Source organism: Pogoniulus pusillus, chromosome 17, assembly GCF_015220805.1.
Source record: "Pogoniulus pusillus isolate bPogPus1 chromosome 17, bPogPus1.pri, whole genome shotgun sequence".
Taxonomy (NCBI): domain Eukaryota; kingdom Metazoa; phylum Chordata; class Aves; order Piciformes; family Lybiidae; genus Pogoniulus; species Pogoniulus pusillus.
Window position 1 is genome coordinate 3,133,994 of NC_087280.1, and position 24,573 is coordinate 3,158,566.

Sequence of the window (24,573 nt, forward strand, 5' to 3'; positions counted from 1 at the left end):
GAACTCATGGGGTGGTGGGCAGGATGGTGGCAGTGGGAAGCTCCTGGGGTGGTGGGCAGGCTGGTGGCAGTGGGAAGCTCCTGGGGTGGTAGGCAGGCTGATGGCAGTGAGGAGCTCATGGGGTGGTGGGCAGGATGGTGGCAGTGGGAAGCTCCTGGGGTGGTGGGCAGGATAGTGGCAGTGGGAAGCTCCTGGGGTGGTGGGCAGGATAGTGGCAGTGGGAAGCTCCTGGGGTGGTGGGCAGGCTGGTGGCAGTGAGGAGCTCCTGGGGTGGTGGGCAGGCTGGTGGCAGTGAGGAGCTCCTGGGGTGATGGACAGGCTGGTGGCAGTGAGTAGCTCATGAGGTGGATGAGCACCAGGCTGTGCCTCCTACAGAGAGCCTCACTGACTCTGCCCTCCCAGAACCAAGGTCAAGCCTTTGTGATGTTGGCCTCCCTTAAGATGAATCTCCTTTGGGGGACCTCCCAGTTTCACTCCCTCAATCTGGAGCACCTCCCTCTCTTCTGAGCTCCACACCCTTCACACATGCCCAGGAGATGGCCTCATCTCTTGGGAAGGCAGGAGAGATGCTGCGGACCTCTACCTCTCCCCCTCATGCCCATGACGCTGCCTTTGAAGCAGCCTGCAGGAGATGAGCTGGGGTAGCCAGAGAGGGTGAAGGCCTCTCCTTCCAATTCCTCCTCCTCCCCATCCCCTTTGTTGTGCTCCTCCAGGTGGCCCTTGGCAGCAGCAGTCGTTGTGCCAAGACGTCTGCCCAGATCAGCTCATCGGCTCTGACGCCCTGGCGCAGAGCATCCATCTGGCCCCAGCAAGCTGCCCCCCTCCCTCCTCAACCCCCCAGAACCAGGTGTGGGGGGCAAGCAGGGATGTCATCCCTCATCCTTGCCCTGGTGAGAGGCACCATGTGGGCTCAGGACCTGTGACAATGGGGGTCAAAGCAACAATATGCTCCCACGTTTGACTTTTTGCCTTCCCTGCTGAGCCTAAAGCAGCATCTTGTGCAGGTTGATGCCAGGAAAAGCAACTGGAGGAGGTGTCTGGTGGGGTTTTTTTTTTAGGAGCTTTTCTCCCCTCCCCCTTCCCCACTCCAAAATGGGCTGTGTGAGGTTGGCCAAATGGCCTGATGGGTTGGGAAGGAGGATGGGAAGAGAGGAGAGTGGTTGGAAGGTGCTGAGTTGGAGCCGTCTGCTGGGAGCTGCCCCAGTCCATATTGCCTAAGGACTTCCAGGCACAGACTGGTTGGAGGGTGCTGAGCTGGATCTGGCTACTGGGAGCTGCCCCAGTCCATGTTGCCTATCCCTAAGGACTTCCATGCAGAGGCTGGTTGGAGGGTGCTGAGCTGGATCTGGCTGTGGGAGCTGCAAGCACCTCCATGTAGAGAGTGGTTGGAGGGTGCTGAGCTGGATCTGGCTGTGGGAGCTGCAAGCACCTCCATGCAGAGAGTGGTTGGAGGGTGCTGAGCTGGATGTGGCTGTGGGAGCTGCAAGCACCTCCATACAGAGAGTGGTTGGAGGGTGCTGAGCTGGATGTGGCTGTGGGAGCTCCAAGCACCTCCATACAGAGAGTGGTTGGAGGATGCTGAGCTGGATGTGGCTGTGGGAGCTGCAAGCACCTCCATGCAGAGAGTGGTTGGAGGGTGCTGAGCTGGATGTGGCTGTGGGAGCTGCAAGAACCTCCATGCAGAGAGTGGTTGGAGGGTGCTGAGCTGGATGTGGCTGTGGGAGCTGCAAGCACCTCCATACAGAGAGTGGTTGGAGGATGCTGAGCTGGATCTGGCTTTGGGAGCTACAAGCACCTCCATACAGAGAGTGGTTGGAGGATGCTGAGCTGGATGTGGCTGTGGGAGCTGCAAGCACCTCCATGCAGAGAGTGGTTGGAGGGTGCTGAGCTGGACGTGGCTGTGGGAGCTGCAAGCACCTCCATGCAGAGAGTGGTTGGAGGGTGCTGAGCTGGACGTGGCTGTGGGAGCTCCAAGCACCTCCATACAGAGAGTGGTTGGAGGATGCTGAGCTGGATGTGGCTGTGGGAGCTGCAAGCACCTCCATGCAGAGAGTGGTTGGAGGGTGCTGAGCTGGATGTGGCTGTGGGAGCTGCAAGCACCTCCATGCAGAGAGTGGTTGGAGGGTGCTGAGCTGGATGTGGCTGTGGGAGCTGCAAGAACCTCCATGCAGAGAGTGGTTGGAGGGTGCTGAGCTGGATCTGGCTGTGGGAGCTGCAAGCACCTCCATGCAGAGGCTGTTTGGAGGATGCTGAGCTGGATGTGGCTGTGGGAGCTGCAAGCACCTCCATGCAGAGAGTGGTTGGAGGATGCTGAGCTGGATGTGGCTGTGGGAGCTCCAAGCACCTCCATGCAGAGAGTGGTTGGAGGATGCTGAGCTGGATGTGGCTGTGAGAGCTGCAAGCACCTCCATACAGAGAGTGGTTGGAGGATGCTGAGCTGGATGTGGCTGTGAGAGCTGCAAGCACCTCCATACAGAGAGTGGTTGGAGGATGCTGAGCTGGATGTGGCTGTGGGAGCTGCAAGCACCTCCATGCAGAGAGTGGTTGGAGGATGCTGAGCTGGATGTGGCTGTGGGAGCTGCAAGCACCTCCATACAGAGAGTGGTTGGAGGATGCTGAGCTGGATCTGGCTGTGGGAGCTGCAAGCACCTCCATGCAGAGAGTGGTTGGAGGATGCTGAGCTGGATGTGGCTGTGGGAGCTGCCCCAGTCCATGGTGGTTTTCCCCAAGGGCTTCCATGCAGAGACTGGTTGGAGGGTGCTGAGCTGGATCCATCTGCTGGGAGCTTTCCCAGTCCATGGTGGTTTTCCCTAAGGGCTTCCAGGTACAGCCTGAGCTCCTTCCAAACTACATCCCAGCTAAAAATCCCCATCTGATGCTGAACCCCTGACAAATTCCCATCCAGGCTAACCCCCCTGGTGCTGAGCCAGCACTCACAGCCCATCATGGAGATGTGCAGCTTCTTGTTTTGGGGGAGAGGAGGGGGGTAGGAAGGATTGAAGCATTCCAATCCCACCCTTTTCCACACCATCAAATCCCAAGGGTTGGGGTAATGCACTTCTGGGGATCTCTGAGGTGCATCATGAGCATTAACAGGTCCAAACAGGAGCAGAGGGAGACAATTCCCTTCTTTTTTTCCCCCTCTCTCCCTCCTGCAGCAGGGATGTGACTGATGCAAAGAGGCCAATTGACAGCTCAGTGGCTCCAGGGGTAAACACTCTGCCCACTGTTCAATACCTACTGATATTCCCAATGCTCATGCTTGGGAAAAGCTTTGGGGGGTGGATAGAGGCACCCCAAAAACCTGCTTGCACCCCCCAAATGCTTTTCCCAAGGGGAAGGTCCAGTTTTCCCCACAGATAGCCAAAGGCTCACCCTGGATTCAGCCTCCAGCCTCTTCCCATCCTGCTTTTAAACCCTGTGCTGCTTCCCTCCTCCAGCTTCAGAAGGGGAGGAAGAGGTTGGAGAGAGGCAACTGAGTACAAAGAAGGCAGTTGAGGCACCTGGGTTGAGTTGGAGGCAGGGATGGATGTCAGGGGCAGAGTTGGAGGCAAGGATGGGATGTCAGGGTTGAATTGGAGACAGGGATGGGATGTCAGGGTTGAGTTGGAGGCAGGGATGGGATGTCAGGGTTAAGTTGGAGGCAGGGATGGGATGTTGGGGTTGAGTTGGAGGCAGGGATGGGATGTCAGGGTTAAGTTGGAGGCAGGGATGGGATGTCAGGGTTGAGTTGGAGGCAAGGATGGGATGTCAGGGGCAGAGTTGGAGGCAAGGATGGGATGTCAGGGGTTGAGCTGGAGGCAAGGATGGCACGTTAGAGGTTGAGTTGGAGGCAGGGATGGGATGTCAGGGTTGAGTTGGAGACAGGGAGGGGATGTCAGGGTTGAGCTGGAGGCAGGGATGAGATGTCAGAGTTGAGTTGGATACAGGGATGGGATGTCAGGGGTTGAGCTGGAGACAAGGATGGGATGTCAGGGGTTGAGTTGGAGACAGGGATGGGATGTCAGGGGTTGAGCTGGAGGCAAGGATGGCACGTTAGAGGTTGAGTTGGAGGCAGGGATGGGATGTCAGGGTTGAGTTGGAGACAGGGAGGGGATGTCAGGGTTGAGCTGGAGGCAGGGATGAGATGTTAGAGGTTGAACTGAAGGCAGGGATGGGATGTCAGGGTTGAGCTGGAGGCAGGGATGAGATGTCAGAGTTGAGTTGGATACAGGGATGGGATGTCAGGGGTTGAGCTGGAGACAAGGATGGGATGTCAGGGGTTGAGTTGGAGACAGGGATGGGATGTCAGGGGTTGAGTTGGAGACAGGGATGGGATGTTAGAGGCAGAGTTGGAGGCAGGAATGGGATGTCAGGGTTGAGCTGGAGGCAGGGATGGGATGTCAGGGGCTGAGTTGGAGACAGGGATGGGATGTCAGGGGCTGAGCTGGAGACAAGGATGGGATGTCAGGAGTTGAGTTGGAGACAGGGATGGGATGTCAGGGGTGAGTTGGAGGCAGGGATGAGATGTTAGGAGTTGAGTTGGAGGCAGGGATGGGATGTTAGGGTTGAGTTGGAGGAAGGGATGGGATGTCAGGGGCTGAGTTGTAGGCAGGGATGGGATGTCAGGGTTGAGCTGGAGGCAGGGATGGGATGTCAGGGTTGAGCTGGAGGCAAGGATGGGATGTTAGGAGTTGAGTTGGAGACAGGGATGAGATGTCAGGGTTGAGTTGGAGGCAGGGATGGGATGTCAGGGGCTGAGTTGGAGACAGGGATGGGATGTCAGGGTTGAGTTGGAGGCAGGGATGGGATGTCAGGGGCTGAGTTGGAGACAGGGATGGGATGTCAGGGTTGAGTTGGAGGCAGGGATGGGATGTCAGGGTTGAGTTGGAGACAGGGATGGGATGTTAGGAGTTGAGTTGGAGGCAGGGATGGGATGTCAGGGGCTGAGTTGGAGACAGGGATGGGATGTCAGGGGTGAGTTGGAGGCAGGGATGGGATGTCAGGGGCTGAGTTGGAGGCAGGGATGGGATGTCAGGGGCTGAGTTGGAGGCAGGGATGGGATGTCAGGGTTGAGTTGGAGACAGGGATGGGATGTCAGGGGTGAGTTGGAGGCAAGGATGGGATATCAGCTATGCAGCTTTTGCTCTTCTTTACCCACCACATCTCCTCTCTCTCCTGTCCCTCTGCTTGCTGATAGAAGGTAACTTAAAGGACACTTCTTTCCCATTCTCTCCTAAGATATCCCCAGCAGCTGGACCACCAGAGAAGCCAACCTGGGACACTTCCTTCCTCTTCCAAGGCCAAGATGTGGCCACCATCTTCTCTGAAGACACTGCCCTGGTGATTGAATATTATCCATACAGAACCAGTGAGTCTGAAGACCCCACTCAAGATGCTCTCCCTCCAGGCCAGGGGCAGGTCTTGGTTTCCCATGTTCTCAAAGACCTGCTTTCACTCCTTTGCCAGTCTGGGATGCTCCTGGCACTCTCATTCCCTTGGGATACTCAGTGCTGCCCCTCACCAGCAGTGTTTTTCAGCAGCTGGTGGCACGGAGAGGTGGGATGCGTGTGGAGGGCCTGGCTGTGCAGGTGAGCTGGGGGCTGGGGGGTGATTGGGACCTGGGGGCATGGTGGGAGGCAGGAAGCCACATCTGGGTGGGCCTCAACAGGGGCAGCCTGGTGCAGAGCTCCCCAGCAGCCCATGGGAAGTCAGGATCCCTGCTTTGAAAGGCAGCCCTGGCCTCGAGGATCACACAAGCCTCAGATGGGTTGGGTTGGAAAGGACCTTCAAGATCAGCCAGTTCCAACCCTTCCACCATGGGCAGGGACACCTCCCACTAGCCCAGGTTGCTCAAGGCCTCATCCAGCCTGGCTTGAACGCCTCCAGGGAGGGACCATCCACAGCCTCTCTTGGGCAGCCTGTGCCAGTGTCTCACCACACTCACTTCTTCCTCGTCTCCAGTCTAAATTTGCCCTCTTCAAGCTCAAAGCCTTTGTCCCTCCTATCATAGAATCAAGCAGGCTGGAAGAGAGCTCCAAGCTCAGCCAGCCCAACCTAGCACCCAGCCCTGCCCAACCAACCAGACCATGGCACTAAGTGCCCCAGCCAGGCTTGGCTGCAACACCTCCAGCCACAGCCACTCCACCACCTCCCTGGGCAGCCCATTCCAATGCCAATCACTCTCTCTGCCAGCAACTTCCTAACAACAGCCAGCCCAGACCTGCCCTGCCACAGCTTCAGCCTGGGTCCCCTTCTTCTGCTGCTGGCTGCCTGGCAGCAGAGCCCAACCCCAGCTGGCTACAGCCTCCCTGCAGGCAGCTGCAGGCAGCAATCAGCTCTGCCCTGAGCCTCCTCTGCTGCAGGCTGCACCCCCCCAGCTCCCTCAGCCTCTCCTCACAGGGCTGTGCTCCAGACCCCTCCCCAGCCTTGCTGCCCTTCTCCAAACACCTTCCAGCACCTCAGCATCTCTCTGCAATGCAGGAGCCCAGAGCTGGACACAGCACTGCAGGGGTGGCCTGAGCAGTGCTGATCACAGGGGCACAAGAACCTCCCTTGTCCTGCTGCCCACACTGCTCCTGAGCCAGCCCAGGATGCCATTGGCTCTGCTGCCCACCTGGGCACTGCTGCCTCCTCTGCAGCTCCTCTCTGCCAGCACCCCCAGCTCCCTCTCTGCCTGCCTGCTCTCAGCCTCTCTGTCCCCAGCCTGTAGCACTGCTTGGGGCTGTGGTGGCCAAAGCACAGAGCCCTGCACCAGGATGCCATTTGCTCTATCGGCCACCTGGGCACACTACAAGCCCATGCAAAAAGGCCTTCTCCGTGGGACAAAGCCACCAAGAGCCCTGATAGAAACCCAGAGGCCATCCCAGGCTGTGACCTTCGCTCTTCTTTCCCAGGGCACCAACCTCAAAACCACCTCCGGAGCCATCCCGACCGTGGAGCTCTGCCTGCAGCTGCTTGCATCAGAGGTGAGCTGCTGGGGATGGGGAACCCCGAGGCAAGGAGGGACAAGGGGACAGATCTGGCTCTTTAGAGCTGTCACTCTCTCTCCAAAGCTCTCAGGCAGGGCTCAGCTGGGCCAGATCCTGAGTTTTATCCCTCGGGAGCTCTGGATCGCTCCTCCAGGCAGCTGCACCATTCCCGGCCCTTGTGCATCCCATCCCTTTGGCAGGGCTCCTATTCCCGGGAAATCCCAGCTGGAGGCAGGCAGGCAGGGGATTTGAGAGAGGCTGTGCACCGTCTGCAGGCAGAGAAGGACCAGGCTGGTTAACCGCGGTGACAAATGTCCACTTCTCCTCAGCCTCCTGCGCTCGCAGCCGCAGCAGGGAGGGGATCTGAGCTGCTCCTCCCAGGGAGGGATCTGAGCTGCTCCTCCCAGGGAGGGAACCTCAGCAACCCTCAGAGCCAGGATCTGGGGGAAAGGTTTGGGATGTAGCCCACTCAGCCTGACCCATCTCATCCTCCAGCCCTTGCTCCCCTTCAAGCCTCTCCTTAACAGCGAGAGAGGTGTGGATGCTGCAGCATCCTCCAGGGCGAGCCGGTAAAGGGTCTTGCCCAGGAGATGGGAAGAGGGTGGGGGGCGGGGGGGTCAGCCAAAAGGGATGTGTGCCGTGATGAATTATTCACAGGGGTGTCACTAAGTGCAGAATTAATCCTTTTGCTTCCAGCTGGCTGCTGCACTAAATTATCACTCGCAGTCATGCGGGAAAATGCTGCGGAATTCATTTAGCTGATTATGGTTTTGATCTGGGAGCTGAGATTTGCTTGCCCCCCTCCTCCTCCTCCTCGTCGTCGTCGTCGTCCAACCTCTCCTTTTCTACCTCCCTCCCCCCTCCCCTTTCCTCTCCTCCTCCTCCTCCTCCGCCTTCCCCTCCAGCCCTGCCTTCCTTAATGTATGTAAGAGCTGGGAGTGGAAAGCAAACAAGCGACGGAACAGAGAGGAGAGGCAGAGGTGGCCTTGGGCTCTCTGTCTGCTTCGTTTCATCCGGCGGCTCAGGCAGACAGACCCCCGAGCCATGCAAATCGATGAGCGAGCTGCTGTGGAGAGGGGTGAGGGCAAGCTTGGGCTACTCCCCCTGCTTGCCAAGGCTCCCCTTTTTCTCCTTGCCTGGAAGGCAGGATTTCTTCCTGAGGAAGATGCCCCAGCTCCAGCCGGCTGTGATCTTCCACGTCCCCAGGTCGCAAGCCAGCAGGAGGCAGAGATGTTGGTGTGGCTGCAGGGGAGGGACCCCTCCTCAAGCCTTTCAGGCGGCTCCAAGCTTCCAGGGATGCTTGAGGGTAGGATTTCTGAGCTCTCAGCTCCTGGGTTAGTCCTGAGCTTATGGACAGCAAGAAGAGGCTGGAGAGGGGCAAAGAGGCACAGACAGCAGTGCAGGACCTGATGGACTCAGCCAGGCAGTGGGGCAGACTTCACAGCAGGGTTGTCCCTGAGCTCTGAGGGATGCTTGAGGGTAGGATTTCTGAGCTCTCAGCTCCTGGGTTAGTCCTGAGCTTATGGACAGCAAGAAGAGGCTGGAGAGGGGCAAAGAGGCACAGACAGCAGTGCAGGACCTGATGGACTCAGCCAGGCAGTGAGGCAGGCTTCACAGCAGGGATGTCCTTGGGCTGCAAGGAGCTTCAGCATCCCTGCCTGTCCCACAGGTATCAGGAGCCCCAGAATCCCTGCCTACCCTGGAGGTGTGAGGAGCTCCAGCATCCCTACCAGTCCCTGGGCTGTGGGGAGTTCCAACATCCCTACCTGTCCCTGGACTCTGAGGAGCTCCAGCATCCCTGCCAGTCCCTGGGCTGTGGGGAGTTCCAACATCCCTACCTGTCCCTGGACTCTGAGGAGCTCCAGCATCCCTGCCAGTCCCTGGGCTGTGGGGAGTTCCAACATCCCTACCTGTCCCTGGACTCTGAGGAGCTCCAGCATCCCTGCCAGTCCCTGGGTTGTGGGGAGCTCCAGCATCCCTACCTGTCCCTGGGCTGTGGGGAGGTCCAGAGTCTCTGCTTGTCCTTAGGCTCTAAAAAGCTCCAGCATCCCTACCTGTCCCTGGACTCTAAGGAGCTCCAGCATCCCTGTCAGTCTCTGTGCTCTGAGGAGCTCCAGCATCCCTGCCTGCCCTCACAGTGCCAGGAGCCCCAGAGATACCCTGCCTGGTGCCAGGGTGCCAAGAGCCCCAGTATCCTCTCCTGTCTCCAGAGTGCAAGGAGCTCCAATGTCCTTGCTCATCCTTGAGGTGCCAGGAGCCCCAGAATTGCTGCCCATTCTCAGATGCCAGCAGCCCCAGCACCCCTGCCCACCTTGGAGATGTGAGCAGCCCCAGCACCCCTGCCCATCCCCAGGATGTGAGAAGCTGCAGCATCCTTGCTTCCTCTGCCCCATGCCCTTTCACCCCAGAGCTCTCCCCAGCCAGGTGGCAAAGCAGAACAGGACTCACCCAGCTCCTCTCACTTCTCCTCCTGTTTCAATGTGGAGAGCTGCAGAGGCAGAACTTTGCTCTTCATACCAAGCAGCAGCTAAAGAAACCCTGAGCCCTCTGCACTCCCCAACGTGCTTGAGGCAGGTTGTAAATCTCAGCTGCTCTGTGGCCTCTCCAAGGGCTTCCACTCAGTCCTACCAAGAGGATCTGGATTGCTCCTGAGCTTGGCCTTGGGTGCTCACATTGAGGCTCGGGAAAGCATCCTCAGTGCCAGGTTGTTTCTAGGGATCACAGAATCGACTTGGAAGGGATCTTTAAAGGTTCATCTAGTCCGACAAGAGGAAAGGGTTAAAGGGCTCCCTGTAAGCAGGACTCATCCCCCGGTATCTCTGCAGGGTCCTAGACCCCTTGTTCCATTAGTGATAGCCACAGGGAAAAGGTCTGGAGTAGCTGTTTTATTAAAAGCCCTGACACCAGGGATGAGCATCCAGGAAAGGGCAATGCTGGGTTGCAACCCCACACCCACCCCACACCACCCCCACCCCCCCCCCCACCCCTGGCTTGTAAAAGCAGCGAGACCTCCGGATTTGTGTGTGCTGTGCCCCCCTCCTCCCCACACCCGACTGATTTCCCCCTTGATTTCATCCCTCTGCGCTCTCTTCTTCGGAACCTAAAGGAGAACAAAAGGCTTTGATCATCTCCGGGAGACAAAGAAATCAAAGACCTCAGCAAAACGCTGAGGCTTTAGCGAATTAAAGGCTGTGGCGGAGGGGGGGGTGGGTGAGAAACTCTGCAGCCAGCCTCAGACACCTCCACCCTCACCCTCAGCCACCTCCACCCTCACCCATCTTCATCCTCGTTCACCTCCATCCTCACCCATCTCCATCCTCATCCACCTCCCTCCTTGCCTACCTCCATCCTCACCCACCTCCATCCTCATCCACTTCCACCCTCACCCATCTCCATCCTCGTTCACCTCCATCCTCACCCACCTCCATCCTCATCCACCTCCCTCCTTGCCTACCTCCATCCTCACCCATCTCCATCCTCATCCACTTCCATCCTCACCCATCTCCATCCTCACCCACCTCCATCCTCATCCACCTCCCTCCTTGCCTACCTCCATCCTCACCCATCTCCATCCTCATCCACTTCCATCCTCACCCACCTCCATCCTCACCCACCTCCATCCTCACCCACCTCCATCCTCATTCACCTCCATCCTTACCCATCTCCATCCTCATTCACCTCCATCCTCACCCACCTCCATCCTCACCCATCTCCATCCTCATCCATTTCCATCCTCACCCATCTCCATCCTCACCCACCTCCATCCTCATCTACCTCCATCCTCACCCACCTCCCTCCTTGCCTACCTCCATCCTCACCCACCTCCATCCTCATCCATCTCCATCCTCATCCATCTCCATCCTCACCCATCTCCATCCTCACCCACCTCCACCCTCACCCACTCCCAGAGAGGCTGATGGCTCAGGACAGGACTCCTCTCTTCCCTTCCCTCTCCTTTTCTCCACCCCAAATTCAGTCTCTTACCCAAGAATGAGGACTTTGACCTTGGGATATCCAGGCACAGGCTCAGCAATGCACCCAGGTCGTTCACTGTCTCATCCAACCTGGCCTTGAACATCTCCAGGGAGGTTGTGGAGCACAGAATCACCCAATGTGATCTCTGATCACATTGGGTGATTCTGTGCTCCACAACCTCCCTGGGAAACCTTTGCCAGTGTCTCACCACCCTCAACCTGTGCCAGTCTCTCACCACCCTCACTCTAAAGAACCCTTTCCTAGCATCCAGTCTCAATCTCCCCTCTGCCACTTCAAACCTTCTCCTCATGTCATTCCCAGACCTTGTCAATAGTCCCTCCCCAGCCTTCCTGTAGCCCCCTTCAGATCCTGGAAGGCCACTCCAAGGTCTCCTTGAAGCCTTCTCTTCTCCAGGCTGCACAACCCCAACTCTCTCAGCCTGTGCTCAGAGCAGACCTTCTGCAGCCCTCTGAGCAGCCTCATGGCTCTGCCTGCACAGGTTTGGCCTCCCCAAGCCTCAAAATGTGTGTGGGGGTTTATATCCCCAAATCATGCCCTGGGGGGGGGGGGGGGGGGGTGGGGTGGGGTGTGAAAGGAAGGTTTGTTTTGGGGGAGCATCACTCATTCTGGAGGATACAGGGAAGGATTGCTTGGGGGAGCATCACTCTTCCTGGAGGATACAGGGAAGGGTTGTTTGGGGGAGCATCACTCATCCTGGAGGATACAGGGAAGGGTTGTTTGGGGGAGCATCACTCATCCTGGAGGATACAGGGAAGGGTTGTTTGGGGGAGCATCACTCATCCTGGAGGATACAGGGAAGGGTTGTTTGGGGGAGCATCACTCTTCCTGGGGGATACAGGGAAGGGTTGTTTGGGGGAGCATCACTCTTCCTGGGGGATACAGGGAAGGGTTGTTTGGGGGAGCATCACTCATCCTGGGGATACAGGGAAGGGTTGTTTGGGGGAGCATCACTCATCCTGGAGGATACAAGGAAGGATTGCTTGGGGGAGCATCACTCATCCTGGAGGATACAGGGAAGGGTTGTTTGGGGGAGCATCACTCATCCTGGAGGATACAGGGAAGGGTTGTTTGGGGGAGCATCACTCATCCTGGGGGATACAGGGAAGAGTTGCTTGGGGGAGCATCACTCATCCTGGAGGATACAGGGAAGGGTTGTTTGGGGGAGCATCACTCATCCTGGAGGATACAGGGAAGGGTTGTTTGGGGGAGCATCACTCATCCTGGGGGATACAGGGAAGGATTGTTTGGGGGAGCATCACTCATCCTGGGGGATACAGGGAAGGGTTGTTTGGGGGAGCATCACTCATCCTGGAGGATACAGGGAAGGGTTGTTTGGGGGAGCATCACTCTTCCTGGAGGATACAGGGAAGGGTTGTTTGGGGGAGCATCACTCATCCTGGGGGATACAGGGAAGAGTTGCTTGGGGGAGCATCACTCATCCTGGAGGATACAGGGAAGGGTTGTTTGGGGGAGCATCACTCATCCTGGAGGATACAGGGAAGGGTTGTTTGGGGGAGCATCACTCATCCTGGGGGATACAGGGAAGGATTGTTTGGGGGAGCATCACTCATCCTGGGGGATACAGGGAAGGGTTGTTTGGGGGAGCATCACTCATCCTGGAGGATACAGGGAAGGGTTGTTTGGGGGAGCATCACTCATCCTGGAGGATACAAGGAAGGATTGCCTTGGGGAGCAAGGAGATAGAAGGAAGTCCTGTTCTGGGAGGGGGAGCATCACCCTCCCCTTCTCCTGACGTGCCAGCAAACCCTCCGAGGGCTTTTGGCACAGCAGGACTGCTGCCATCCCATCTGCTGCTTGCCATCTCTTAAGGGTCGGGCTCGACGATCTTAGAGGCTTTTTTTTTTTCCCACCCCGAACAATGGCACGCTTCTAGGATTGACAGCTGTCAATCAAACCCATCTCCCATTCCCCTGCCTGGAGGGGGGGATGGCATCGTTGTGGCATCACGTCGCAAGGCAGAGAGAGCCGAGCTGGTAAGGAAGCAGGCAAGAAAAAGCCAAAAGGAACAAAAAACCCAAACCAAGCGAGCAGGGAACGTCTTTGTTAAGGCAAATTTGTTGCTTTCCACCTCCCCCGTCCCGAGGGATCGTTCAGGGCAGCGCTAATTGAATTAAGAGCAGAGGATGCTCGGACCGGCAGCGGCGGCGGGGCCGGGCTGGCCTTGGCTGCGGCGCGGCGGGGAGCAGCTGTCCGCCGGGCAGGGTAATTGCAGGCTGAGCCCTAAACTGTTGCATTTTGCATGATGTTAGCCCCTAGGGGAAGGAGGAGAGTGGTGGGGCGGGGGAGGGAGCGAGCTTCACCCCGCCTTTGATGCTGGAAGAGCTCAGGGTCGGGGCAATGAAAGGCGACGGCGGCAGCGGCGGCGGCGGCACAAGGGAGGTGATGCTGATGGTGTTAATGAGGAGGAGATGAAGGAGGGCACGGGGATGCCTCCGGACGATTCCTCCGGCTGGCTGCCCTCGTTAGCGGCGCTAACGAGGCGAGGCTGGGTGCAGGCACGGAGCAATCCCCACCGAGGGCCACTTGGTCGGTGCCCACACCCCCGGCCAATTTGGAGCGGGCGTTGGGGGTTTGATTGCTCAGATGATGAAGGCAGGAGAGCATCTGCAAGGGGGAGGGGAGTGGAGGGGAAGGGGTGGGTGGGGCAAGCCATGGTGTAGATCATAGAGTCATAGAAACATAGAGTCGTAGAATCATAGAGCCAGAGAATCATAGAGCCATAGAATCATAGAGCCATAGAATCATAGAGTCATAAAATCATAGAGTCATAAAATCATAGTCATAGAGCCATAGAATCATAAAGTTGTAGAGCCATAATATCATAGAGTCATAGAATCATAGAGCCATGGAATCATAGAGCCATAGAATCATGGAGTCATAAAATCAGAGAGTCATAAAACCATAGTCATAGAGCCATAGAATCATAAAGTCATAGAGCCATAATATCATAGAGCCATGGAATCACAGAGCCATAGAATCATAGAGTCATAGAATCATAGAGTCATAAAATCATAGTCATAGAGTCATAGAATCATAAAGTCATAGAGCCATAATATCATAGAGCCATAGAATCATAGACTCATAGAGCCATAACATTATAGAGTCATAGAATCATAGACTCATAGAGCCATAAAATCATAGAGTCATAGAATCATAGAGCCATAAAATCATAGACTCATAGAGTCATAAAATTATAGAGTCATAGAATCATAGAGCCATAAAATCATAGAGTCATAGAACCATAACATCATAGAGCCATAGAATCATAGAGCCATAAAATCATAGTCATAGACCCATAACATCATAGAGTCATAGAATCATAGAGCCATAAAATCATAGAGTCATAAAATCATAGTCATAGAGCCATAGAATCATAAAGTCATAGAGCCATAATATCATAGAGCCATAGAATCATAGAGCCATGGAATCATAGAGCCATAGAATTATGGAGTCATACAATCATAGTCATAGAGTCATAGAATCGCAATCATAGAGCCATAAAATTATAGTCATAGAGACATAATATCATAGAGTCATAAGGCCATAAAATCATAGGGTCATAGAATCATAGAGCCATAAAATCATAGAGTCATAGAGCCATAACTTCATAGAGTCATAGAATCATAGACTCATAGAGCCATAAAATTATAGAGTCATAGATTCATAGAGCCATAAAATCATAGAGTCATAGACCCATAACATCATGGAGTCATAGAATCATAAAGCCATAGAATCATAGACTCATAGAGCCATAACATTATAGAGTCATAGAATCATAGAGCTATAAAATCATAGTCCTAGAATCATAGAGCCATAGAATCATAGAGCCATGGAATCATAGAGCCATAGAATTATGGAGTCATACAATCATAGTCATAGAGTAATAGAATTGCAGTCATAGAGCCATAAAATTATAGAGTCATAGAGCCATAAAATCATAGAGTCATAGAATCATAGAGCCATAGAATCATAGAATCATAGACCCATAACATTATAGAGTCATAGAATCATAGACTCATAGAGCCATAAAATCACAGAGTCATAGAATCATAGACTCATAGAGCCATAACATTGTAGTCATAGAATCATAGAGACATAAAATCATAGAGTCATAGAATCATAGAGCCATAAAATCATAGAGTCATAGAATCACAGTCTCACAGTATCACCAAGGTTGGAAGAGACCTCACAGATCATCAAGTCCAGCCCTTTACCACAGAGCTCAAGGCTAGACCATGGCACCAAGTGCCACGTCCAGTCCTGCCTTGAACAGCTCCAGGTAGGAACTCATAGAGCCATAACATCACAGAGTCATAGAATTGTAGTTACAGAGCCATAGAGTCACAGAGTCATAGAGCCATAAAATCATAGAGCCATAGAGCCATAACATCATAGAGTCATAGAATCCTAGAGCCATGAAATCATAGAGCCATAGAGCCATAACATCATAGAGTCATAGAATCCTAGAGCCATGAAATCATAGAGCCATAGAGTCATAACATCATAGAGTCATAGAATCCTAGAGCCATTAAATCATAGAGCCATAGAGCCATAACATCATAGAGTCATAGAATCCTAGAGCCATAAAATCATAGGATCATAGAGCCATAACATCATGGAGTCATAGAATCCTAGAGCCATAAAATCATAGGATCATAGAGCCATAACATCATAGAGTCATAGAATCCTAGAGCCATGAAATCATAGAGCCATAGAGCCATAACATCATAGAGTCATAGAATCCTAGAGCCATGAAAACATAGAGCCATAGAGCCATAAGATCATAGAGTCATAGAATCATAGAGCCATGAAATCATAGAGCCATAACATCATAGAGTCATAGAATCCTAGAGCCATAAAATCATAGGATCATAGAGCCATAAAAATCATAGGATCATAGAGCCATAACATCATAGAGTCATAGAATCATAGAGCCATAGAATCATAGAGCCATAGAGTCATAACCTCATAGAACCATGAAATCATAGAGCCATAACATCATAGAGTCATACAATCATAGAGCCACAGAGCCATAACCTCATAGAGTCATACAATCATAGAGCCATGAAATCATAGAGCCATAACCTCATGGAGTCATACAATCACAGAGTCATGAAATCATAGAGCCAACTACTTGCAACTTAGCTCCACTTCCACTCCTTGCCCAAGGGCTGAGGCTCCTTTGGCCGCAGAGATTCACCCATCAGGATGGCACTTGCCACACTGACCATGTGAGGTGACCCCAGGGCTTGCATGCCTTTATTTGGGCAACCACCTGTGGCTCCCTGTTTGGCACTTTGGGAGGGGACATCATGCCCCAAGCCTTTGTCTTCCTCCCACCCTTGCTTCCCCCAGCAGCAGAAGGGGCAAGCCCAAGATATCTAAGAGGTCTTTTAGCCTTCCAGGACTGCAGTAGGGGTGACCTTGATGGCAGGGGATGAGGAGCAGCACGTGGACTCCATCATTTATTCTGTTAGGGCCAACTTCCCCCTCTAACTGGATTAAGTGGGAGTCTATCAAAGCCAGGCTGGAGGAGGGGGGAGCCAGGTCAGCAGAGCCCCGGGCGGGAAATGAGGGCCAGGGCAAATCGCATTAAGGCTGCCGGCAGCAGCGTCTGGCAGGAGGCTGCAGCTCTGCCAGAGGGACAGCAGCCAGCAGGCACCAGAGCTGGGGCCAGCACCTGGGGGACAAGGCTCTTTTAGCATCCCTTTGAAGCAGAACCAATGTCCTGCCTGCCCAGGGTGGGTAGAGATGGGCATGGAATCACTGAATCCTAGAACCAGGCAGGTTGGAAGAGAGCTCCAAGCTCAGCCAGCCCAACCTAGCACCCAGCCCTGGCCAGTCATAGGATCAAGCAGGTTGGAAGAGAGCTCCAGGCTCAGCCAGCCCAGCCTAGCACCCAGCCCTGCCCAACCAACCAGACCATGGCACTAAGTGCCCCAGCCAGGCTTGGCTGCAACACCTCCAGCCACAGCCACTCCACCACCTCCCTGGGCAGCCCATTCCAATGCCAATCACTCTCTCTGCCAGCAACTTCCTCCTCACAGCCAGCCCAGACCTGCCCTGCCACAGCTTCAGCCTGGGTCCCCTTCTGCTGCTGCTGGCTGCCTGGCAGCAGAGCCCAACCCCAGCTGGCTACAGCCTCCCTGCAGGCAGCTGCAGGCAGCAATGAGCTCTGCCCTGAGCCTCCTCTGCTGCAGGCTGCACCCCCCCAGCTCCCTCAGCCTCTCCTCACAGGGCTGTGCTCCAGGCCCCTCCCCAGCCTTGCTGCCCTGCTCCAAACACCTTCCAGCACCTCAGCAGCTCTCTGCAGTGGAGGAGCCCAGAACTGGACACAGCACTGCAGGGGTGGCCTGAACAGTGCTGAGCACAGGGGCAGAAGAACCTCCCTTGTCCTGCTGCCCACACTGCTCCTGAGCCAGGCCAGCATTCTACAGCTCATTGCCTCTCCCTCCACAGAGACCAGCAGAATTCCTGACTCCTCTGGGCAGTGATGCCCTTCCCAAGCTGGACCTCACCACCACCACCACCAAGCTCAAAAGGGGTGAAGAGCTACACACAAGCCGTGGGCACCCACTTTATTGCCAGGTAAGAAGCCAGGAGAGCAGCTGGCACCACCACACCACCTCCTTGCTACCTCTGCATCATCCTGCCAGCTCCTTGGGGGGCTTATAACAGCAGGAACCAGTCAGAACACCCCCACCTCCCCCCCAAAATTTAACCTCTAACCATCTAACATGTGCACTGCTGGGAGCAGAAGGCTTTTACCCACAGCCTGCCTGTGCCAATCGTTTCTGGTGCCATGCCCATGGAGCAGCTTTGCCATCGCTGCTTGATGGTTGCTTTGTGTGTGTGTCTGGGGGGGGGGGAGGGTGTGATGATGCTGGAGGTGTGGGGTGAGGTGGGAGACAGAGCAAGCCCTGAGCAATCCCTCCTGCTGGAGCAGCTTCCAGCTGACTGCTCAATCCCAAAGCCATTTAACAAATCCCCTCCTGTCTCCCGTTGCATTATGTGGGAGAAGACCTCAGGCACCTCCAGCTCCCTACCTTTCTGCTCCAGGGTGGGAGGGAAATAACAAGCCAAGAAAAGAAAAGAAAATGGGAAAGGCAGCTGCTGCTTCTCCTCCTCCTCTTTGTACTGCTAAATGGAGCCCTTGGATTAATTCAAACCCAACCTTCCTGTACTTTCAGCCAGCTGGCTGGGGAGGGGGGAAAAGAGCAGGTCATTAAACCCCAATTCTGCTTATTAAGTAGCTAGGAGGGAAAGGGAAAAGAAGGGGGGGAGGGGGGGAGGGGTGGTCTTGCAGTGCCCCAAATCTTCCTCTCCACCACCCTCTACCTCCTCCTAGTTATTCCTTCACCATCATCTTCACCACAATCTCTCTCACCCCATGAGGCAGGAAGAAAATTAGGAATGAAATAACAGCTATAAAAATAATCATAATAAGGAGGGGAGAGGAGGGGAGGGGGGAGGAGTAAAAGAGCAAAGTGATGATGATTTTTTTTTTTGCCCTCTCCCCTCCAGCTGTTTGAATTCCTCCAACCCACTGAGCTTTATTGCTTCCCTTTTCCATGCCCAGCCTAATGGAAACCTGTAATGGGGATTGTGGAGGAGGGGGAAAGGAGGGGAAGGGGGAAGTGGTGGTGCCCCCACCCCCCCACCCCCAGCACAGCTTCAATACCACCAAGCTCCCAGTTTGATGGACTGGACTTGCCACAGCAGCCCCCAGCACTCTCCAAAGCCACACAGGATCCAAGCCTGGCACCTCTATGTGGTCTGGTCCCTTGCTTTTATTTGGGGGGGGGGGGGGGGGGGGGGGGGAGGAGTGGGTTGTGCTGATGCCCCCTGAAGCTCCCAGTCCTCCTCAATGGATCCTCACCAGAGCATCTGGCCTGAGGGTCAAGCAGAGGCTGGGCTGCAGCAGCAGCAGTGTGGCCAGCAGGGCCAGGGAGGAGATTCTGCCCCTCTGCTCTGCTCTGCTGAGAGCCCACCTGGAGTGCTGCATCCAGCTCTGGAGCCCCTGGGCCAAGAGGGCTGTGGAGATGCTGGAGAGTGTCCAGAGCAGGGCCAGGAGGATGCTCAGAGGCTGCAGCAGCTCTGCTGTGAGCACAGCCTGAAAGAGTTGGGGCTGTGCAGGCTGCAGCAGAGGAGGCTCCCAGGGGACCTTCTTGTGGCCTTGCAGGGTCTGAAGGGGGCTCCAAAAAAGCTGGGGAGGGACTTTTGAGGCTGTGAGGGAGTGTCAGGAGTGGGGGGAATGGAGCAGAGCTGGAGGTGGGGAGAGTGAGGCTGGAGGGGAGGAGGAAGTTGTTGGGCAGGAGAGTGGTGAGAGGCTGGAATGGGTTGCCCAGGGAGGGGGTTGAGGCCCCATGGCTGGAGGTGTTTGAGGCCAGGCTGGCTGAGGCTGTGGTGAGGCTGCTCTAGGGTAGGGTGTCCCTGGGCATGGCAGGGGGGTTGGCACTGCCTGCTCCTTGTGCTCCCTTCCCACCCTGCCTGCTTCTATGATCCATCTCTGTGGCAAGAAAGCCAGGAGGAAGCTGTCTCAGGGATGCTTCCCAGCATCCCACTTTGAAGCCTGAAGTGGGGCACAAGGATGCTAGGAAAGGTTTACACAAGCCCTGGGCACCTCTGCCCGAGCTTTTTTAGCTCTTCTTCAGGCTTAAAGCACCCAAAAGCATCACTGTTGGGACGATTATTTCCACCCCACCCTCTGACAACAGCTTTCTTCCTTTTGCCTTTTATTTTGGGGTGGGTTTGGGGTGAGTCTGGGGGGATTTTGCCTTCTTCTTCCCCCTCAAGCACCAATTCTTCCCACCGGGCTCAAAAAGCTTTGGCAAAGCCATCTGCTGACAGCCCCGGGAATCAGAGCTGACACCCTACTAATGGAGCATGTGTAGAGGAGGGAGAAGGGACATGACAGCCATCATCGTGTGTCCCCCCCCTCCCTCACCTCCTCTCCCTCCTCTCAGCGGGGGTCTTGGGTAAGGAGGAGGGGGAAGAAGATGTCTAGAGGGGGAGAACTTGGCTGATCACAGCCTTGTCACTTCACCCCAGTCTGCTCGAGTTGATCAAACTGGGATTCCCCCCTCCCCACCCAGCTCTACCCTGCGGCTTTGGAGGTCCTGCTCTGGTTCTGCTCGTTAAGGGCTGTCATTAAAAGGTGATGGGAGGGGAGGGCGGGGGGGGGGGGGGGGGGGGTAGGGTGAAGAAAACAAAGCCAGGAGGAATATTATGGGAGCTAGAGGAGCGTTTAGGTTGGAAAAGACCTTTAAGAGCGTGGGGTAAAACCTGCCCCGGTCCCACCCGGGCAAGGAAATCCTCTGCGTGGGTTTGGGGCTGGGATATTAGACCAACACCCACCCTCTCTGTAAGCTTAGGCAAGGTTTGAGGGTGAACTTTCTGACCTGAGGCTGAGCTTTCTGCTGGGCTCAGCCTTACCCTGTGCTCCTGCCCTCTTTGCTGGAGAGATTTGTGCCTTTCTTTCCAGCCGATGAATAATTTACAAGCAGCACTTAACGATTAGGAGGTGGTGGAGAAAGGGTGGGGGGGGAGTTTTCTCCAGCCTCTTCAAACATTTGCCTTTCTCTCCCTGCTCCTATCACCTCTACACTCCTGACCTGTCGATTGTTACATGCTAAAGGGCTTTGTTTTTGGTTTTGCGGGGGCTGGAAGACTGTGGTGTGGAGGAGCAGGTAGTGGTGGTGGTGGTGAGCAGGAATTCTTGCATCGGGACCCCTCGGCTTGGATTCATTTCCAGCTGCTGGATGAGCTCTGAGGAGAGTTTGGGCTCCTGGGTTTGTTGATTGAGGTCTTCTGAACTAAGGGAAGCTGGGAGAGGACCTCCAGCATGGGCAGACACTGAGCTCAGGGGCTGGTCCTTGCAAAGGTGGCTTGCTGGCAAGAGGAGAGGATGGTGTGAAGGATGAGGATGCTGCAGTGGAAAAGGGTGGTGCAGAGGGAGAGGTGAAGGTGCTGCAAAGGATCCAAGGGTGCTGGGACTGGTGAAGATGCTACAAGCAACAAGGGTGGTGTAAAAGGAGAGGGTGCAGTGAGGGGAGAGGGTGCAAAGAATGAGGGTGCTGCAAGGGGAGAGGATGCTGAAAGGGGAGAGGAAGCTGCAAGGGGTGAGGGTGCTGCGAGGGGTGAGGGTGCTGCGAGGGGAGAGGAAGCTGCAAGGAGTGAGGGTGCTGAAAGGGGAGAGGAAACTGCAAGGGGAGAGGATGCTGAAAGGGGAGAGAATGCTGCAAGGAGTGAGGGTGCTGCAAGGGGTGAGAGTACTGCAAGGAGTGAGGATGCTGCAAGGGGAGAGGATGCTGCAAAGGGGAGAGGGGAATGAAAGGGGAGAGTGAGATAGGAAGATTAAGAGTGCTGCAAGCAAGAGGATGCTGAGAGGGAAGGAAGAGTGCTGCAAGGGCTGAAGAGGCTGCAATGACCAAGGGTAAGACATGAGAGTGCTGCTAGGGGAAAGGCTGCTGAGACAGCGATGCAAGAGGAGAGGCTGTTGCAGGGAGTGAGGAAGATGCAAGGACGAAGGGTGCTGCAAGAGGAGAGGGGAATGTGAGAGAGGAGGAGGATATAAAGGGAGAGGGGAATGCAAGTGGTGCCGCAGCTGCAGGCTTGAGGATGCTGAGAGGGCCGAAGGTGCCGCCCGATCGCTGCGGTCCAGCTCTCCGCGCTGCGGTCCCGGTGCGCGGCTCCAGCCCCATCTAGCGTCAGCCGCGCCGGCTGCTAAGCCGTGCACGGAGCTGCGGATTCGGCAAGGGACATGCTCACCTCTGCCCGGTAGGATGCTGCTCACCCCTGCCCAGGGGGATGCTGCTCTCCTCTGCCCGGTAGGATACTGCTCACCCCTGCCCAGAGGGATGCTGCTCACCTCTGCCTGGTAGGATACTGCTCACCCCTGCCCAGGGGGATGCTGCTCACCTCTGCCCAGTAGGATGCTGCTCACCCCTGCCCAGGGGGATGCTGCTCACCCCTGCCCAGGGGGCTGCTGCTCTCCTCTGCCCAGAGGGATGCTGCTCACCCCTGCCCAGAGGGATGCTGCTCACCTCTGCCCAGAGGGATGCTGCTCACCTCTGCCCAGAGGGATGCTGCTCACCTCTGCCCAGGGGGATGCTGCTCACCTCTGCCCAGGGGGCTGCTGCTCTCCTCTGCCCAGAGGGATGCTGCTCACCTCTGCCCAGAGGGATGCTGCTCACCCCTGCCCAGGGGGCTGCTGCTCTCCTCTGCCCAGAGGGATGCTGCTCACCTCTGCCCAGAGGGATGCTGCTCACCTCTGCCCAGGGGGATGCTGCTCTCCTCTGCCCGGTAGGATGCTGCTCACCCCTGCCCAGGGGGATGCTGATGCTGCTCACCCCTGTTGTGTGCTCAGAAGGAGATGCTGAGGGTGGTGTGTGCTCAGGATGGCCCAGGAGGAGATGCTGAGTGTGATGTGTGCTCAGGAGGAGATGCTGAGGGTGGTGTGTGCTGAGAGCAGCCTATGCTGCCTGGTTCTAGGTGCTCCCCTTTTCTCTTTCTCTCTCCCCCTCTCTCTCTCCTTCCCTCTCTCTCTCATCCTCTCTCCCTCTCTCTTTAGCTCTTTTTTCTTTCTCTTTCTAGATGCTGGGTTTCTCTCTCTCTTCCTCTCTCTCTTCTTCTCTCTCTTCCTCTTCCTCTCCCTCTCTCTCTCTCTTTAGCTCCTTTTTCTTTCTCTTTCTAGCTGCTGGGTTTCTCTCTCCCTCTCTCTCTTCCTCTCTCTCTCCCTCTCTCTTTAGCTCCTTTTTCTTTCTCTTTCTAGCTGCTGGGTTTCTCTCTCCCTCTCCCTCTTCCTTTCTCTATCTCTCTCCCTCTTCCTGCCTCTCTTTAACTCTTTCTTCTTCCTCTTTGAGCAAACCAATCCAGCAGCTACTCGCAGAGGAGCCTCAGCAGCCCCTGCCTAGTGCCAGGGCTGCTTTCTTCAGCCTTATCTTGAAGAAGCAGGCAGGCAGGAGGGGAAAGCTGAGGAGCAGTCAGCTCTCCAGCCAGCATCTTCCCTCCCTGAGTCACCCAGTGTCACCCAGCAGCTTTCATTGCTATCAGCAGGCAGCAGCTGGGCTGGGGGAGCTGGATAGAGATGGTAATCACCACCACCCCTCCCCAACCCTCCCCACCACCTCAATCCTCACCCCTTCCTACAAGCCTCCCCCTTGCTTTGGAAGGGGACAGGAGGTTTGGTGTCTCTATTAACACCAGCTCAGCTGACATGAAGAGCTTCTCAATGCAATCCAATTAACTCTCCAAGTGAATTGTAATGCTTTGGCTAATATACAGGGCCCCCTCCCACCCACCCCCCCCACCAAGCATAACACCACCACCACCACCTCCTCCACCCCCAACTCCCCTTCCTCTGCCTTCTCTCCATCCTTGATGTACAGGGAGGGAGTTCAGCCTTGCTTTTGCCAGATCAAAACCTCTCTCTTTGCTGCCTTCTCCTTGGCTGTTGGAGGTGTGAGGGGCTGAAAAGCTTCCTGGTGCCCCACAGGGTATCTGTAACAGCCTCAGGGGTAGCAGAGATCCCCAGGGAAATGCTTTGATTGTACTTTTAGAGAGCCTTAAACTTTTGCCCCACTGACAAATCCACCCAAACAGCCCAAGGAAGGAGATGGGTCTCAGTTTGTGCCCAGAGAGAGGCATTGAGATGGAGTTGGGTACCAGTTTGTGTCCAGGGAGTGGCATTGGGATGGAGTTTGGTCCCAGTTTCTGCCCAGGGAGTGGCACTGGGATGGGGTTGGGTACCAGTTTGTGTCCAGGGAGTGGCATTGGGATGGAGTTGGGTACCAGTTTGTGCCCAGGGAGTGGCATTGGGATGGGGTTGGATACCAATTCATGCCCCAGGTATGGATATTGGGATGGGGTTGGATACCAATTCGTGCCCCAGGGATGGATATTGGGATGGGGTTGGATACCAATTTGTGCCCCAGGGATGGATATTGGGATGGGGTTGGGTACCAATTCGTGCCCCAGGGATGGATATTGGGATGGGGCTGGATACCAATTCGTGCCCCAGGGATGGATATTGGGATGGGGTTGGGTACCAATTCCTGCCCCAGGGAGAGATATTGGCATGGAATCCCAGTTTGTGCCCAAGGAGGAGCACTGGGTTGGGGTTGGGTCCCAGTTTGCTCCCCAGGAGGTGTGATCCTGTGTGGTTCCTCTTCCCCAGGGTGCCAGCAGGCAGAACAAGTGAAGCCAACACTCCCTTCTCTCCTGATGGATTTAGCACAGGAAAGAAGGGGAAAACAGGATTTTCCCTCCCCTCCTCCCTGTGATCCTCCTAAGCTGCTGCTTCTCTGCCTGCCTTGTAAAGCTGAGCTCATCCCAGCTTCAGGAACATTAAGGCATTGAGCTCCCTGCTCCTCCAAGGGCCATAGGGAGGAGGTGATGCTGCAGCAGCAGCAGCAGCAGCTGGAGCACAGCCACAGGCTGGAATTCCTCAGTGCTCACAAGTGAAGTGAATCCATCCAGTCCTCAGCCACATTCCAGGGGCTACTCCTGTCTCTTCTCCAGCTAGGAATGGGGGGGTTGGGGGTGCCATGAGGAGACAGAGCTTGTTTTAAGGTGGGGGGGGGATCTTTGCCTCTTGCAGGGTTTT

The 24,573-nt window shown here is 55.5% G+C and overlaps 1 protein-coding gene across 1 annotated transcript in view; it reads left to right on the plus strand.

Moving 5' to 3' along the window:
- The window catches only part of CCDC33 (coiled-coil domain containing 33), an 83,351-nt gene that overhangs the window by 50,365 nt on the left and 8,413 nt on the right, over window positions 1-24,573 (plus strand). The window contains exons 10-13 of the mRNA XM_064158175.1: window positions 5,221-5,350; window positions 5,449-5,570; window positions 6,876-6,947; window positions 17,427-17,555. Of these exons, the coding sequence (XP_064014245.1) occupies window positions 5,221-5,350; window positions 5,449-5,570; window positions 6,876-6,947; window positions 17,427-17,555 (453 nt within the window). The remainder of the gene's footprint in view (window positions 1-5,220; window positions 5,351-5,448; window positions 5,571-6,875; window positions 6,948-17,426; window positions 17,556-24,573) is intronic.